Below are 17,274 nucleotides of genomic sequence, written 5' to 3' on the forward strand. Positions count from 1 at the left end.
CCCTGCAAGTCATGATCAGCACAGGAATATAGACCCGCCCTGTGTGTGTTGGGGGGCTCCCTAGATGCACCCCCACCCCACCCACCGCCAAGCAGGAACCTCCTTCATTGATGCAAACGAGTTCCAAACACACTCAGAAAAGCAGGAGTGGGCAGCTGGGGAATGGCTGAGGAACCCGGAGCCCAGGCTCTGAGCGGCTGGTTCACACGGGGCAGCACGGTAGCCTTGTGGTTAGCACAATTGCTTCACAGCTCCAGGGTCCCAGGTTCGATTCCGGCTTGGGTCACTGTCTGTGTGGAGTCTGCACATCCTCCCCGTGTGTGCGTGGGTTTCCTCCGGGTGCTCCGGTTTCCTCCCACAGTCCAAAGATGTGCGGGTTAGGTGGATTGGCCATGCTAAATTGCCCTTAGTGTTGGGTGGGGTTACTGGGTTATGGGGATAGGGTGGGGGTGTTGACCTTGGGTAGGGTGCTCTTTCCAAGAGCCAGTGCAGACTCGATGGGCTGAATGGCCTCCTTCTGCTCTGTAAATTCTATGATGACATTGCGGCTGTGAGGGCGGTGTTGTGTCAGGGAGAGTTTATCAGCTGATGTTCCGCAGTTGGTGCTGCAGAGAGGGACTGTTGCAACAGCTCGCAGAGCCCCCCCCCCAATCCGCAATAAAGCGAGAAGGAGAGACAGAGCGGTGCAGGTAAGGACTGAAGGAAGGGAATAGAGAGGGAGGAAGGGAATAGAGAGGGAGGGAGGGAGAGAGAGAGACTGAGAAAGCATCAGGTGGAGAGGGAGACAGGACAGGGAGAGTAGTGAGAGAGAAAAGATTCAAATTAAAACCGAGGCAATGGAAAGAGGGGCAGATTGAGAATGGAGAGAAGTTTGGACAGTTTTTGAACTAGGTTTGTACAATATGCAGCAAAGATTGTTTCTGGTGAGATCGACGGAAAGGGCGAAGAATGTTTAAAAATGAACAAAAAGAAACTGGAACAAAGGCAGAGATTGAGACAAGAAATCCCAGGTGAATGATTTAAACATTCTGCCCATTTCCTGCGGTTCGTATCAGCGGATTGCAGAGTTTGGGCTGCAGTTAAAATGCGGATTTCTGCTGTTTGGGCGATGGAGCATTGCGGCTGATGAGAGGCTGCAGGGAAAGTGGGAAAGTGGGATGGGAGGGAAGCTGAGGAGAGCCCGGAGTAACTTCAAACCCCAATCTGCCTTTCAAATGATTCAAATGTCTGCAACACGGGCAATGGAGCAAAGTGTCGAAGCAACCACGGCTTTGCACTGGGCGTGAGGAACAGACTTCAGTCTCGGATCAATTAGGAGTGGCCACTCGGCCCCTCCAGCCGCTCTATCATTCTATCAGATGCTGGTTGATCTGATTGGAACGCCAGCCCCACATTCCTGCCTCTTCTCTTCTGGTGCTTGACTGGTTGGAGCAAAGAATGGCGGGTTCTAGCCTAGTTAAAGTGGGGTGGGGGGTGGTGTGAGGGGTGGGAGGTGGAGGGGGGTGTGTGGGGGTGGAGGTGGTGGTGGGTGTGAGGGGGTGGGGGTGGTCGAGGCGTGAGGGAGGGGGTGGGAGGTGGAGGTGGGTGTGAGGGGGGTGGAGGTGTGTGTGTGAGGGGGTGGTGGTGGGTGTGAGGGGGGTGGGGGGTGGTGGTGGGTGTGAGGGGGGTGGGGGGTGGTGGTGGGTGTGAGGGGGGTGGGGGGTGGTGGTGGGTGTGAGGGGGGTGAGGGGTGGTGGTGGGTGTGAGGGGGTTGGAGGGGGGTGGAGGTGGGTGTGAGGGGGGTAGGGGGTGGGGGGTGGGGGGTGGGGGGTGGTGGTGGGTGTGAGGGGGGTGGTGGGTGTGAGGGGGGTGGGGGGTGGTGGTGGGTGTGAGGGGGGGGGTGGAGGTGGGTGTGAGGGGGGGGGGTGGAGGTGGGTGTGAGGGGGGGGGTGGTGGTGGGTGTGAGGGGGGGGGGTGGAGGTGGGTGTGAGGGGGGTGGTGGTGGGTGTGAGGGGGGTGGTGGGGGGTGGGAGGTGGAGGTGGGTGTGAGGGGGTGGAGGTGGGTGTGAGGGGGTGGAGGTGGGTGTGAGGGGGTGGAGGTGGGTGTGAGGGGGGTGGGGGGTGGAGGTGGGTGTGAGGGGGGTGGGGGGTGGTGGTGGGTGTGAGGGTGGTGGTGGGTGTGAGGGGGGGGTGGGTGTGAGGGGGTGGGGGTGGTGGAGGCGTGAGGGGGGTGGGGTGGTGGGGGGGGTGAGGGGGCTGGTGGGGGGTGTGAGGGGGGTGGTGGTGGTGGGTGTGAGGGGGGTGGGGGGGGGTGAGGGGGGTGGTGGTGGGTGTGAGGGGGGTGGTGGTGGGTGTGAGGGGGGTGGTGGGGGGTGTGAGGGGGGTGGGAGGTGGAGGTGGGGGTGGAGGTGGGTGTGAGGTGGGTGTGAGGGGGTGGAGGTGGGTGTGAGGGGGGTGGAGGTGGGTGTGAGGGGGGGGTGGGTGTGAGGGGGTGGGGGTGGTGGAGGCGTGAGGGGGGTGGGGTGGAGGGGGGTGGGGGTGGTGGAGGCGTGAGGGGGGTGGGGTGGAGGGGGGTGGGGTGGAGGGGGGTGTGAGGGGGGTGGGGGGTGGTGGGGGGGGTGAGGGGGCTGGTGGGGGGTGTGAGGGGGGTGGTGGTGGTGGGTGTGAGGGGGGTGGGGGTGGGTGTGAGGGGGGTGTGAGGGGGGTGGGGGTGGGTGTGAGGGGGGTGTGAGGGGGGTGTGAGGGGGGTGGGGGGTGGTGGGGGGGTGAGGGGGCTGGTGGGGGGTGTGAGGGGGGTGGTGGTGGTGGGTGTGAGGGGGGTGGGGGTGGGTGTGAGGGGGGTGGGGGGTGGAGGTGGGTGTGAGGGGGCTGGTGGGGGGTGTGAGGGGGGTGGTGGTGGTGTGAGGGGGTGGGAGGTGGAGGGGGGTGGAGGTGGGTGTGAGGGGGGTGGTGGTGGTGTGAGGGGGTGGGAGGTGGAGGGGTCTGGAGGTGGGTGTGAGGGGGGTGGTGGTGGGTGTGAGGGGGTGGGGGGTGGTGGTGGGTGTGAGGGGGTGGGGGGGTGGTGGTGGGTGTGAGGGAGGTGGAGGTGGGTGTGAGGGGGGTGGAGGTGGGTGTGAGGGGGTGGATGTGAGGGGGTGGGGTGGGGGTGGGGGTTGGTGGTGGGTGTGAGGGGGTGGTGGTGAGTGTGCGGGTGGGTGTGAGGGGGTGGTGGGGTGGGGGGGGTGATGGTGTGAGGGTGGGGGGTGGAGGTGGGTGGGTGGGAGGTGGAGGTGGGTGTGAGGTGGGTGGGGGGTGGAGGTGGGTGTGAGGGGGGTGGGGGGTGGTGGTGGGTGTGAGGGGGGTGGTGGGTGTGAGGGGGGTGGGGGGTGGTGGGGGGTGGGTGGTGGTGGTGGTGGGTGTGAGGGGGGTGGGGGTGGTGGTGTGAGGGAGGGGGTGGTGGTGGGGTGGGTGTGAGGGGGGTGGAGGTGAAGGGGGTGGGGGGGTGATGGTGTGAGGGTGGGGGGTGGAGGTGGGTGTGAGGGGTGTGGAGGAGGAGGCGTGAGGGAGGGGGTGGGGGGTGGAGGTGGGTGTGAGGGGGGTGGGAGGTGGTGGTGGGTGTGAGGGGGGTGGAGGTGGAGGTGGAGGTGGGTGTGAGGGGGGGTGGGGGCTGGTGGTGGGTGTGAGGGGGGTGGTGGAGGGTGTGAGGGGGTGGAGGTGGGTGTGAGAGGGGTGGGGGATGGTGGTGGCTGTGAGGGGGGTGGGGGGTGGTGGCTGTGAGGGGGGTGGGGGGTGGTGGTGGGTGTGAGGGGGTGGGGGGTGGTGGTGGCTGTGAGGGGGGTGGGGGGTGGTGGTGGGTGTGAGGGGGTGGGGGGTGGTGGTGGGTGTGAGGGGGGTGGGGGGTGGTGGTGGGTGTAAGGGGGGTGGGGGGTGGAGGTAGGTGTGAGGGGGGTGGGGGGTGGTGGTGGGTGTGAGGGGGGTGGGGGGTGGTGGTGGGTGTGAGTGGGGGTGGGGGTTGGTGGTGGCTGTGAGGGAGGGTGGTGGTGGGTGTGAGGGGGTGGGGGGTGGGGGGTGGTGGTGGGTGTGAGGGGGTGGTGGTGGGTGTGGGGGGGGATGGTGGGGTGAGGGGGGTGGGGGGGTGATGGTGTGAGTGTGGGGGGTGGAGGTGGGTGTGGGGGTGTGGAGGTGGAGGCGTGAGGGAGGGGGTGGTGGTGGTGGGGTGGGTGTGAGGGGGGTGGGGGGTGGTGGTGGGTGTGAGGGGGGGTGGGGGTGGTGGTGGGTGTGAGGGGGTGGGGGGTGGTGGTGGGTGTGAGGGGATGGGGGGGTGATGGTGTGAGGGTGGGGGGTGGAGGTGGGTGTGAGGGGTGTGGAGGAGGAGGCGTGAGGGAGGGGGTGGGGGGTGGAGGTGGGTGTGAGGGGGGGTGGGGGCTGGTGGTGGGTGTGAGGGGGGTGGTGGAGGGTGTGAGGGGGGTGGGGGGTGGAGGTGGGTGTGAGGGGGGTGGGGGGTGGTGGTGGGTGTGAGGGGATGGGGGGGTGATGGTGTGAGGGTGGGGGGTGGAGGTGGGTGTGAGGGGTGTGGAGGAGGAGGCGTGAGGGAGGGGGTGGGGGGTGGAGGTGGGTGTGAGGGGGGGTGGGGGCTGGTGGTGGGTGTGAGGGGGGTGGTGGAGGGTGTGAGGGGGGTGGGGGGTGGAGGTGGGTGTGAGGGAGGTGGGGGGTGGTGGTGGGGGTGGTGGGTGTGAGGGGGTGGTGGGTGTGAGGGGGTGGTGGGTGTGAGGGGGGCGGGGGGTGGTGGTGGGTGTGAGGGGGGTGGGGGGTGGAGGTGGGTGTGAGGGGGGTGGGGGGTGGTGGTGGGTGTGAGGGGGGTGGGGGGTGGAGGTGGGTGTGAGGGGGGTGGGCGGTGGAGGTGGGTGTGAGGGGGGTGGGGGGTGGTGGTGGGTGTGAGGGGGGTGGGGGGTGGTGGTGGGTGTGAGGGGGGTGGGGGGTGGAGGTGGGTGTGAGGGGGCTGGTGGTGGGTGTGAGGGGGGTGGTGGTGGGTGTGAGGGGGTGGGGGGTGGGGGGTGTGAGGGGGGTGGGGGGTGGAGGTGGGTGTGTGGGGGGTGGTGGTGGGTGTGAGGGGGGTGGGGGGTGGGGGGTGTGAGGGGGGTGGGGGGTGGAGGTGGGTGTGTGGGGGGTGGTGGTGGGTGTGAGGGGGGTGGGGGGTGGTGGTGGGTGTGAGGGGGGTGGGGGGTGGAGGTAGGTGTGAGGGGGGTGGGGGGTGGTGGTGGGTGTGAGGGGGGTGGGGGGTTGTGGTGGGTGTGAGTGGGGGTGGGGGGTGGTGGTGGCTGTGAGGGGGGGTGGAGGGTGGTGGTGGTTGTGGGGGGGGGTGGGGGGTGGTGGTGGGGTGGGTGTGAGGGGGGTGGGGGTTGGTGGTGGGTGTGAGGGGGGTGGAGGTGGAGGTGGGGGTGGGGGGTGGAGGTGGGTGTGAGGGGGGTGGGGGGTGGAGGTGGGTGTGAGGGGGGTGGGGGGTGGTGGTGGGTGTGAGGGGGGTGGTGGGTGTGAGGGGGGTGGGGGGTTTTGGGGGGTGGTGGGTGTGAGGGGGGTGGGGGTTGGTGGTGGGTGTGAGGGGGTGGAGGTGGAGGTGGGTGTGAGGGTGGTGTGGGGTGGGGGGTGGTAGTGGGTGTGAGGGTGTTGTGGGGTGGGGGGTGGTGGTGGGTGTGAGGGGGGTGGTGGGTGTGGGGGTGGGTGGGGGGTGGTGGTGGTGTGAGGGTGGGGGGTAGTAGTGGGGGTGGTGGTGGTGGGTGTGAGGGGGGTGGGGGGTGGTGGTGGGTGTGAGGGGGGTGGGGGGTGGTGGGGGGTGTGGGGGGGGTGGGGGGTGGTGGTGGGTGTGGGGGGGGTGGGGGTGGTGGAGGTGTGAGGGAGGGGGTGAGGGGTGCTGGTCGGCGATGACACACGTTCCGTGCTGAACCGCAACTCAATGGGGGTCTCACTTCCTCGCCCGATACCGACCTCCGACATGGCGACTGCCCTTTTTTGGACCCTTTGGCCATGTGCAGTGCCCTCTGCTCTGCAGGTCAGGCAGTCCCCCTCCAGTCTTCTCCCACTCTCAGCGGTGAGGGGAGGGGGGTAGAAAATGCATCTCATGACATTAAGGTTCAATCAAGTTGCACGTTAATCTTCTAAAACTCTAGTGGATACAAATTTGAATAAGGAGACCGATACATAGAACATAGAACATTCCAGCGCAGTACAGGCCCTTCAGCTGGCCACAATACCCCAGATGTGGTCTCACTAGTACCCTGTACAACTGAAGCAGAACCTCCCTACTTTTGTATCATTCCCCTCACAATAACAATGATTGTTGCTACACAGCTCCAGGGTCCCACGTTCGATTCTCAACTTGGGTCACTGTCTGTGCGGAGCCTGCACGTTCTCCCCGTGTGTGCGTGGGTTTCCTCCGGATGCTCCGGTTTCCTCCCACAAGTCCTGAAAGACGCTCCCACAAGTCCTGAAAGACGCGCTGTTAGGTGAATTGGATATTCTGAACTCTCCCTCCGTGTACCCAAACAGGCGCCGGAGTGTGGCGACTAGGGGATTTTCACAGTAACTTCATTGCAATGTTAATGTAAGCCTGCTTGTGACAATAGTAAAGATTATAGATTATTATTATTACACCAGCCTTTTGTGCTTCATGCACTCGGACACCAGATCCTTCTGCACCTCAGAGCTCTCTAATCTCTCACCATTTAGAGAATAAACGTTTTTTATTCTTCCAGCCAAAATGGACAATTTCACATTTGCCCACATTACACTCCATTGTCCAAACCTTTACTCGCTCACTAACCTATTGATGCCCCTTGTAGCCTTCTTATGTCCTCTTTACAATTTACTTCCTTGTCTATGTTTGTGTCATCAGTAAATTTAGCAACCATACTTTCAGTCCCTGTGGCTGTGAAAGAGACTCCAGGATGGTATGTTACCTCCCTGGTACCAGGGTTGAGGATGTCTCTGGCTGGGCGCAGGTCATTCTCAAGGGGAAGGGTGAACAGCCAGAGGTTGTGGTACGCATTGGATTGGTACGAACGACATTGGCAGGAAGAGTGGTGAGGTCCTGCAGGGGAGTCAGTTAGTAAGTTATAAAACAGGAGCCTTTGGGTTACTCCGTGCCACATGCCAGTGATGATGTGGAGATGCGGGCGTTGGACTGGGGTGGGCACAGTAAGAACTCTTACAACACCAGGTTAAAGTCCAACAGGTTTATTTGGAATCACTAGCTTTCGGAGCACTGCTCATTTATCAGGTGAGTGAGGCTAGGAATAGGAAGATAGTGCAGGTTAGCACATGTAAAGAGCAGGTGTAGGAGGCAGGGTTTCCGATATCTGGATCATTGGGATCTCTTCCGGGGAAGATGGGACCTGTACAAAAAGGACTGGTTGCACCTAAACTGGAGAGGCACAAATATCCTGGCTGGGAGGTTTGCTAGTGAAATGAAATGAAAATGACTTATTGTCACAAGTAGGTTTCAAATGAAGTTACTGTGAAAAGCCCCTAGTCGCCACATTCCGACACCTGTTCGGGGAGGCTGGTACAGGAATTGAACCGTGCTGCTGGCCTGCCTTGGTCTGCTTTAAAAGCCAGCGATTTAGCCCAGTGTGCTAAACCAGCCCCAGGGTGGCAGGAGGTGGGAACCAGAGCAGTAGGTCAGCACAGGGCGTAACTGAGGGAGAGTTAGAGACTAAGGCTAGTGTGACTAAGAGGAAGAGCAGGCAGGGAGAAGTTGCTGAACACAGCAGGACAGGTGGTCTGAAGTGCATTTGTTTCAATGCGAGCAGTATAACAGGTAAGGCATCAATTTCGAGCTCGGATTAGTTCTTGGAACTATGATGTTGTTGCGATTGTTTGAGGGAAGGACAGGATTGGCAGTTAAACGTTCCAGGATTTAGATGCTTCAGATGGGACAGAGGTAAAAGGGGTGGGGGAGTTGTATTACTGGTTAAACAGAATATCACAGCTGTGCTGAGGGAGGAATCTTGGAGGTCTCATGCACTGAGGCAATGTGGGTAGAGCTCAGGAATAGGAAGGAACTTAAGCAAGGAGTTAGCAACAATGTTCGGGGTTACTACAGGCCTCCCAAAAGCCAGTGGGAGATAGAGGAGCAGATATTTGGACAGATTTTGTAAAGAAGTAAAAACAACAGTGTTGTTGTGGTGGGTGATTTTAACTTGCCCTATATTTGACTGGGACTCACTTAGTGCTGGAGTTTTGGATGGGGCAGAATTTGTAAGGAGCATCCAGGAGGGTTTCCTGAAACAATATATAAATAGTCCAACTAGGGAAGGGGCCGGACTGGACATGGTATTGGGGAATGAGCCCGGCCAGGTGGTCGATGTTTCAGTAGGGGAGCAGTTAGGGAACAGTGACCACAATTCAGTAAGTTTTAAGATGGGTAAGGATAAGAACAGTCCTCGGGTGAAGATGCTAAATTGGGGGAAGGCTAATTATGACAATATTAGGCAGGAACTGAAGAATGTAGATTGGGGGCGGATGCTTGAGGGTAAATCAACATCTGACATGAGGGAGTCTTTCAAACATCAGGTGATTAGAATTCAGGACGGGCATGTTCCTGTGAAGATGAAGGATACGTAGGGCAAGTTTCAGGAACCTTGGATAATGAGGGATACTGTGAGCCTAATCAAAAATAAAAAGACCATAAGACCTTGGAGCAGAATTAGGCCACTCGGCCCATCAGGCCCTGGGGACTTATCTACCGTAATACTTTTTAAGTATACACATATAAAGAGCAAGAGGGTGGCCAGAAAAAGGGTTGGCCCACTCAAGAACAGAGGAGGGAATCTATGTGTGGAGACAGAGTAAATGGGCGAGGTACTGAATGAGTATTTTGCATCAGTATTCACCAAAGAGAAGGACTTGGTGAATGATGAATCTGGGGAAGGGTGTGGTAAATATTCTGGGTCATGTTGATATCAAAAAGGAGGAGGTGTTGGGTGTCTTAAAAAGTATTACGGTAGATAAGTCCCCAGGGCCTGATGGGATCTATCCCAGAATACTGAGGGAAGCAAAGGGGGAAAATTGTTGGGGTCTTGACCGTAATCTTTGTATCCTCACTGGCTACAGGTGAGGTCCCAGAGGATTGGAGAATCGCTGATGTTGTTCCTTTGTTTAAGAAGGGTAGCAAGGATAATCCAGGAAATTACAGGCCAGTGAGCCTTGTGTCAGTGGTAGGGAAATTATTGGTGAGGATTCTTGGGGTCAGGATTTACTCACATTTGGAAACAAGTGGATGTATTAGTGAGAGGCAGCATGGTTTTGTGAAGGGGAGATCGTGTCTCACTAACTTGAACAAGCTTTTTCAGGAAGTGACAAAGATGATTCATATGGGTAGGGCAGTGGATGTTGTCTACATGGACTTCAGTAAAGCCTCTGACAAGGTTCCTCATGGCAGACTGATACAAAAGGTGATGTCACACAGGATCAGAGGTGAGCTGGCAAGATGGATACAGAACTGGAATCCTTCCCACAGACCATTCCTGTACTGACCTCCCTCAGTACTGACCCTCTGACAGTGCGGCACTCCCTCAGTACTGACCCTCTGACAGTGCAGCACTCCCTCAGTACTGACTCTCTGACAGTGCAGCACTCCCTCAGTACTGACCCTCTGACAGTGCAGCACTCTCTCAGTACTGACCCTCTGATAGTGCAGCACTCCCTCAGTACTGACCCTCTGACAGTGCAGCACTCCCTCAGTACTGACCCTCCGATAGTGCGGCACTCCCTCAGTACTGACCCACAGACAGTGCATCACTCCCTCAGTACTGACCCTCTGACAGTGCAGCACTCCCTCAGTACTGACCCTCTGACAGTACGGCACTCCCTCAGTACTGACCCTCTGACAGTGCAGCACTCCCTCAGTACTGACCCTCTGACAGTGCAGCACTCCCTCAGTACTGACCCTCTGACAGTACGGCACTCCCTCAATACTGACCCTCTGACAGTGCAGCACTCCCTCAGTACTGACCCTCTGACAGTGCAGCACTCCCTCAGTACTGACCCTCTGATAGTGCGGCGCTCCCTCAGTACTGACCCACTGACAGTGCATCACTCCCTCAGTACTGACCCTCTGACAGTGCGGCACTCCCTCAGTACTGACCCTCTGACAGTGCAGCACTCCCTCAGTACTGACCCTCTGACAGTGCGGCACTCCCTCAGTACTGACCCTCTGACAGTGCGGCACTCTCTCAGTACTGACCCTCTGACAGTTCGGCACTCCCTCAGTACGGACCCTCTGACAGTGCAGCACTCTCTCAGTACTGACCCTCTGACAGTGCATCACTCCCTCAGTACTGACCCGCTGACAGTGCAGCACTCCCTCAGTACTGACCCTCTGACAGTACGGCACTCCCTCAGTACTGACCCTCTGACAGTGCAGCATTCCCTCAGTACTGACCCTCTGACAGTGCAGCACTCCCTCAGTACTGACCCTCTGACAGTGCGGCACTCCCTCAGTACTGACTCTCTGACAGTGCAGCGCTCCCTCAGTACTGACCCTCTGACAGTGCATCACTCCCTCAGTACTGACCCTCTGACAGTGCAGCACTCCCTCAGTACTGACCCTCTGACAGTGCAGCACTCCCTCAGTACTGACCCTCTGACAGTGCGGCACTCCCTCAGTACAGACCCACTGACAGTGCAGCACTCCCTCAGTACCGACCCACTGACAGTGCGGCACTCCCTCAGTACTGACCCTCTGACAGTGCGGCACTCCCTCAGTACTGACCCTCTGACAGTGCGGCACTCCCTCAGTACCGACCCACTGACAGTGCAGCACTCCCTCAGTACTGACTCTCTGACAGTGCGGCACTCCCTCAGTACTGACCCTCGGTACTAAACTAAAATGCTGGTCTGAACTATTTGCTGCCATTTCTGGAGTGAGTATTGAATGCGTGACTCTGAGTCAGAGGGTGCGAGGTTGTCCTGGACCCTGCTGACACCCAGTTGTATATCTGGTCAGGGAAAATATTTCCAAGTGTTCAGGGCACTGGGCCAACTTCATCCTATTTTGACTGTTTTGGTTGTGTCTTTTGGGAACCAATGGCTGTGGGATGTTGGATGTACAACAACCTAATGGAGCTCGCTGGAGATGTCCCTGACTGTATCTTCTTTTATTTCTCAGCTGCAGGTATTGGATTGTGGAAAGTATTTGGCCTTTACTGAAGATGATCCAGCTGCTGCTCCTGTCTGTCGTGGCAGGTATGAGCTGTTTATGCACTGTCGAATATTAGTCATGTGCTTGGGAGAATTCTGTCACCTCTGAATGTTCTGCTGCTAATTAAAGCATCAATGCATCCTGTCTGGTTAGAAATATGTCAGAGTTCTACCAAGATTATTGAAATCCAACCAAATCTCAATCTTCTCTGCCTTAGTCCAACATAAAAAACTAATAATTTGAAAAAGGAGAGAATAAGGACCATTAAATGGGGACGGTGACTACACTGACAATTTCCTATCTGATAATATGTGATCACCACAGAGAAAACATGACTGGACCTGCAGCACGGAGAATGTTAGTTTATTGATGTGGGTGCGTGACGAGAATGTTAGTTTATTGATGTGGGTGCGTGTGGAGAATGTTAGTTTATTGATGTGGGTGCGTGTGGAGTTGTGACTTGTTATTGTGATGACATCACTTCACAATCCAACTCCACACAATGACCATCTCCAACAAGAGCAATTCCAACCAACCCCGATTGACATTTCATGGCATTTTCATCACTAAATCCCCCAATTTGAACATCGAAGAGGGCAGGGAAGGGGGTGGCAGTGGTTAACATTGACTTAACTGGGCCAACGACATAAACACCGGCTGGGATTTTCCACCTCCCCACGGCAGAGGCAGCCCACCCTTCGCTGGCAGTGGATCTTCCCAACTTGCCGCTTTGAAAGGGTTTTCCTGTTGCAGCCTGCACCATTGGGTAACCTGGTGGGGGGGGATTGAATCCCACTGGCTGGAAACCTTTGGCCAATGCATTAAGTCAGAGGTTGGGAATTCTGCAGTCATTAACCCATTCTCGGACTCCCTGAAGCTTGTCCACCATTTACACCTCGTCAAGAAACTCATCTTCACCCTGGGCAATACAGCCACTTAATCAGCACCGCACCCACTCTCTCCATCACTGATGCACAGTAGCAGCAGAGTGGACCATACACAAGGTGTTCTGCAGGAACTCACCAAGTGTCCTTTGACACTTCAATATCCACTACCTCTATCGTCTAGAAGGACAAGGGCAGCAGATACAAGGGAACACACCACCTGCAAGTTCCCCTGCAAATCATCCTGTTCCTTCATTGTCATTGGATCAAAATCCAGTAACTCCCTCCCTAACAGCACTGTGGGTGTACCTACACCGTATGGGCTGCAGGGTTAAACACGGGTAAAAAGTGTAAACTATTTTATTCCTATTTTGCAGTGTTGCCCATAGCAGAAGGCCTGGAGATCACAAAGATGGCCGCCTGCAGCACAAAAACCAACGATCTGCGTGTGGATTGCAACTACAAAATGACAGGCTCGACTTTGGCTGACATCAAGTATACATGGAGTCTGCTGACAACAAAGAATCAAACTCTTGTGATCAAGAGCACAATAACCTCCGGCAAAGAAAGCCCAACTTTCAAGAATCGCGCAGAAGTGAATTTGACAGACATGTTGCTGCGTCTGATCATTACTGGGTTTGGGAAGTCGGAAGAGGGGAAGTACATGTGTGTGCTCACTTCAAAATCCAAAGTAGAGAATCGCACAATTTCAGTTCAGCATGGTAAGAATATTCTTCCCACAGTCTAGGTACTATTTGGACCTAAATTAAAATTGTGTTCATTTGAGACTTTAACAGACACGTAACAGGAGACAGTTTGGTGAATTAACTCAGGAAATGTTGAATAAGCTACAGATTAATACTTATCAACAACAGGGCAGGACTGAACTAGTGTACTGCAGCCTTGGGGAGCCCAGTTTGACACTCGGCCTCTATTCTGTGAGATAGTGACATTTCCCGTACCAGCCTCCCCGAACAGGCGCTGGAATGTGGCGACTAGGGGCTTTTCACAGTAACTTCATTTGAAGCCTACTTGGGACAATAAGCAATTTTCATTTCATTTCCCTCCCCACAACCTTTGCTTCCCTGTGGACGGCCAGATCCACAAACTTCAGTATCAAACTTGCTGTGCAATTTGCTCAGTGACAGACACTGCTTATTAACCCTTTCCAAGCCACAACCCACAGCACCATCAATTAGATTATTGCATTCTGATTGGCCTAAATGAGGCAATGCTATTTCCAAATTGACTCAAGGCATGGTCAGTCTCTGATTGGTCTAAGTGGTACATGATCAGTCTCTGATTGGTCTAGGTGGTACATGGTCAGTCTCTGATTGGTCTAGGTGGTACATGGTCAGTCTCTGATTGGTCTAGGTGGTACATGGTCAGTCTCTGATTGGTCGAGGTGGTACATGGTCAGTCTCTGATTGGTCTAGGTGGTACATGATCAGTCTCTGATTGGTCTAGGTGGTACATGGTCAGTCTCTGATTGGTCTAGGTGGTATATGATTAGTCTCTGATTGGTTTCTCCAGGGTGATGGTCATCTATTGATTTCATTTCCATAGTAGAGTTTCCATAGTTTCCCCGGGGTAGAGGGGTCAATTACTAGGGGGCATAGGTTTAAGGTAAGAGGGGCAAGGTTTAGAGTAGATGTACGAGGCAAGTTTTTTACACAGAGGGTAGTGGGTGCCTGGAACTCACTACCGGAGGTGGTGGTGGAAGCAGGGACGATAGTGACATTTAAGGGGCATCTTGACAAATACATGAATAGGATGGGAATAGAGGGATACGGACCCAGGAAGTGTAGAAGATTGTAGTTTAGTCGGGCAGCATGGTCGGCACGGGCTTGGAGGGCCGAAGGGCCTGCTCCTGTGCTGTACATTTCTTTGTTCTTTGTCCCTGACCGGCCCCCTCAGGTATCAATCACTTCTGGGACCATACCTCTCATTAAAGTTTATTTCTGTTACTTCTTGAACATTTTATGGTGGGTGGGATTTACCAACCTCCCTGCCGCGTGTTTTTCGGCGGCGGAGGCAGACCGCCATCAGGATCTACCGGCCCACCATTGCCAACAGGGTGGAGTGGCTGAGGACAGAGCGGTCACCCACACGGAGGCTGGAGGGCGCCGCAGAGGTGAGGAACCACCGGGCCCCACCCGGAGGACCTGTCAAACGTGAGTTGTTATTGCCTCACCGACTGACCCCTCCCACCCACTGACCACATGTCCATTCTCCCGCAGGTCCTCCTGCCGCCGGCGCCGGCCCATCCTGCGCGGCACCTCGGAGGAGAGCTTCGAGGAAGACACGATCGAGGTGGCACAGCTGCCAACCCCACCCTCGACAAGTGCGGAGACAGGCACCCTGGTGGGAAATGTCAGTGGTCAGGCTTTAGGGGCACAATCTGGTGAGCACCACACTGCTGTACATCAGGTGGAGGCAGGAACCCCCAGGAGAGGCAGCGGTGGGAGGGCTGCTGGATCCCAGGACCCAGCTGGGTCCCAGCCTGGTGCTGAGCCTGTTGAAGAGGTAATCCCGGAGCTGATGGAGACGATAGGGAGCGGCCGGGACATTCAGAGGGAGATGTCAGCGTCACTCCAGCAGATTCATAGCCGCTTTGAGGAGTCCCAGAGGCTACGGCCACAGGAGATGTCGCCGGCAATGCGTGGCACTGAGGCCAACACTGCGAGGGTGGCGACCGCAGTGGAGAGCCTGGTGCACAATGTCGGCAGCGCGAGTGAAGGTGTCCGCGGCGTCGCGCAGTCGGTGACGGCCGTGGCCGAGGGTCTCGGCAGAATGTCCACCTCGCTGAGGGACGTGACCCGGTACCAGGCCGACCTTGGTGAGGTTCTGCGGAGCATGTCCCGCTCACAGATGGCAATGCTCGTGAGCAGAGACGGTTACTCACCTCCTTGGCTCCCCACAGACGCCCTTCCAGCAAGTTCACGTTGGAGATGGGGGGGGGGGGGGCTCTCGTTAATTGTTAAGGAAATGGGGTGAAATGGTGATAATTGGTTTTTCGCCTCGCCACGGCGAGGTTCTGAATTGGTCTACGGGAGCGGGCTGGTTGCATCGCAAACTGTTTGGCGCCTGGCGCGGTTCTCTTTTTCAGCACTTCCCGCTATTTCACTCGAGGGAGTGCGCAACGAGGCCGTAGATTTGCGCCCTCAGTGTAGTTTTGGCGGTGCAGATTCAATGGGCCAAAGGGCCGCCTCTGCGCTGTGTGTGCGCTGTGTGTGCGCTGTGTGCAGTGTGTAGTGTGTGCACAGTGACCTGTGTGCGCGCTGTGTGCGCGCTGTGTGTGCGCTGTGTGCAGTGTGTAGTGTGTGCACAGTGCCCTGTGTGCGCGCTGTGTGTGCGCGCTGTGTGTGCGCGCTGTGTGCAGTGTGTAGTGTGTGCACAGTGCCCTGTGTGCGCTGTGTGTGCACTGTGTGTGCGCTGTGTGCAGTGTGTAGTGTGTGCACAGTGCCCTGTGTGCGCGCTGTGTGCGCGCGCGCTCTGTGTGCGCGCGCTGTGTGTGCGCGCTGTGTGCGCGCTGTGTGTATTGTGTGCACAGTGCCCTGTGTGTGCGCTGTGCGCGCGCTGTGTGTAGTGTGTGCACAGTGCCCTGTGTGTGCGCTGTGCGCGCGCTGTGTGTGCGCTGTGTGACTCGATGATTCGATAAAAATTCAGAGTATCTTTACACAACTTACAAAATTACAAAAATTGCACAAGGTCCATCAGTGAGAGAATATACAGGAAGCTTTACTCTGTGTCTAACCCCGTGCTGTACCTGTCCTGGGAGTGTTTGATGGGGACAGTGTAGAGGAAGCTTTACTCTGTGTCTAACCCCATGCTGTACCTGTCCTGGGAGTGTTTGATGGGGACAGTGTAGAGGAAGCTTTACTCTGTTTCTAACCCCGTGCTGTACCTGTCCTGGGAGTGTTTGATGGGGACAGTGTAGAGGAAGCTTTACTCTGTTTCTAACCCCGTGCTGTACCTGTCCTGGGAGTGTTTGATGGGGACAGTGTAGAGGGAGCTTTACTCTGTGTCTAACCCCGTGCTGTACCTGTCCTGGGAGTGTTTGATGGGGACAGATAAGAGGAAGCTTTACTCTGTATCTAACCCCGTGCTGTACCTGTCCTGGGAGTGTTTGATGGGGACAGTATAGAGGAAGCTTTACTCTGTTTCTAACCCCGTGCTGTACCTGTCCTGGGAGTGTTTGATGGGGACAGTGTAGAGGAAGCTTTACTCTGTATCTAACCCCGTGCTGTACCTGTCCTGGGAGTGTTTGATGGGGACAGTGTAGAGGAAGCTTTACTCTGTGTCTAACCCCATGCTGTACCTGTCCTGGGAGTGTTTGATGGGGACAGTGTAGAGGAAGCTTTACTCTGTGTCTAACCCCGTGCTGTACCTGTCCTGGGAGTGTTTGATGGGGACAGTGTAGAGGGAGCTTTACTCTGTATCTAACCCCGTGCTGTACCTGTCCTGGGAGTGTTTGATGGGGACAGAGTAGAGGGAGCTTTACTCTGTATCTAACCCCGTGCTGTACCTGTCCTGGGAGTGTTTGATGGGGACAATGTAGAGGGAGCTTGACTCTGTATCTAACCCTGCGCTGTACCTGTCCTGGGAGTGTTTGATGTGGACAGTATAGAGGAAGCTTTACTCTGTATCTAACCCCATGCTGTACCTGGCCTGGGAGTGTTTGATGGGGACAGTGTAGAGGGAGCTTTACTCTGTATCTAACCCCATGCTGTACCTGGCCTGGGAGTGTTTGATGGGGACAGTGTAGAGGGAGCTTTGCTCTGTATCTAACCCCGTGCTGTACCTGTCCTGGGAGTGTTTGATGGGGACAATGTAGAGGGAGCAGGATTGGCAGCTAAACGTTCCAGGATTTAGATGTTTCAGGCGGGATAGAGGGGGATGTAAAAGGGGAGGCGGAGTTGCGCTACTGGTTCGGGAGAATATCACAGCTGTACTGCGAGAGGACACCTCAGAGGGCAGTGAGGCTATATGGGTAGAGATCAGGAATAAGAAGGGTGCAGTCACAATGTTGGGGGTATACTACAGGCCTCCCAACAGCCAGCGGGAGATAGAGGAGCAGATAGGTAGACAGATTTTGGAAAAGAGTAAAAACAACAGGGTTGTGGTGATGGGAGACTTCAACTTCCCCAATATTGACTGGGACTCACTTAGTGCCAGGGGCTTAGACGGGGCGGAGTTTGTAAGGAGCATCCAGGAGGGCTTCTTAAAACAATA

General features: G+C 56.6%; 1 protein-coding gene across 3 annotated transcripts in view; it reads left to right on the top strand.

Annotated features, from left to right (window-relative positions):
* The first annotated feature begins 577 nt into the window (after positions 1-577).
* thy1 (Thy-1 cell surface antigen) overlaps positions 578-17,274 on the top strand; it is a 35,107-nt gene continuing 18,410 nt past the window's right edge. The window contains exons 1-3 of one of the 3 annotated variants that reach the window (XM_072486344.1): positions 578-689; positions 11,123-11,199; positions 12,417-12,761. In XM_072486344.1, coding sequence (XP_072342445.1) covers positions 589-689; positions 11,123-11,199; positions 12,417-12,761 — 523 coding nt within the window. In that variant the 5' untranslated portion in view covers positions 578-588. Of the gene's footprint in view, positions 690-921; positions 1,011-7,749; positions 7,772-11,122; positions 11,200-12,416; positions 12,762-17,274 lie in introns of those variants that run through there. The other 2 variants (XM_072486345.1, XM_072486346.1) reach the window with 2 other exon arrangements.

Source organism: Scyliorhinus torazame, chromosome 21 (genome assembly GCF_047496885.1).
Source record: "Scyliorhinus torazame isolate Kashiwa2021f chromosome 21, sScyTor2.1, whole genome shotgun sequence".
NCBI lineage: Eukaryota > Metazoa > Chordata > Chondrichthyes > Carcharhiniformes > Scyliorhinidae > Scyliorhinus > Scyliorhinus torazame.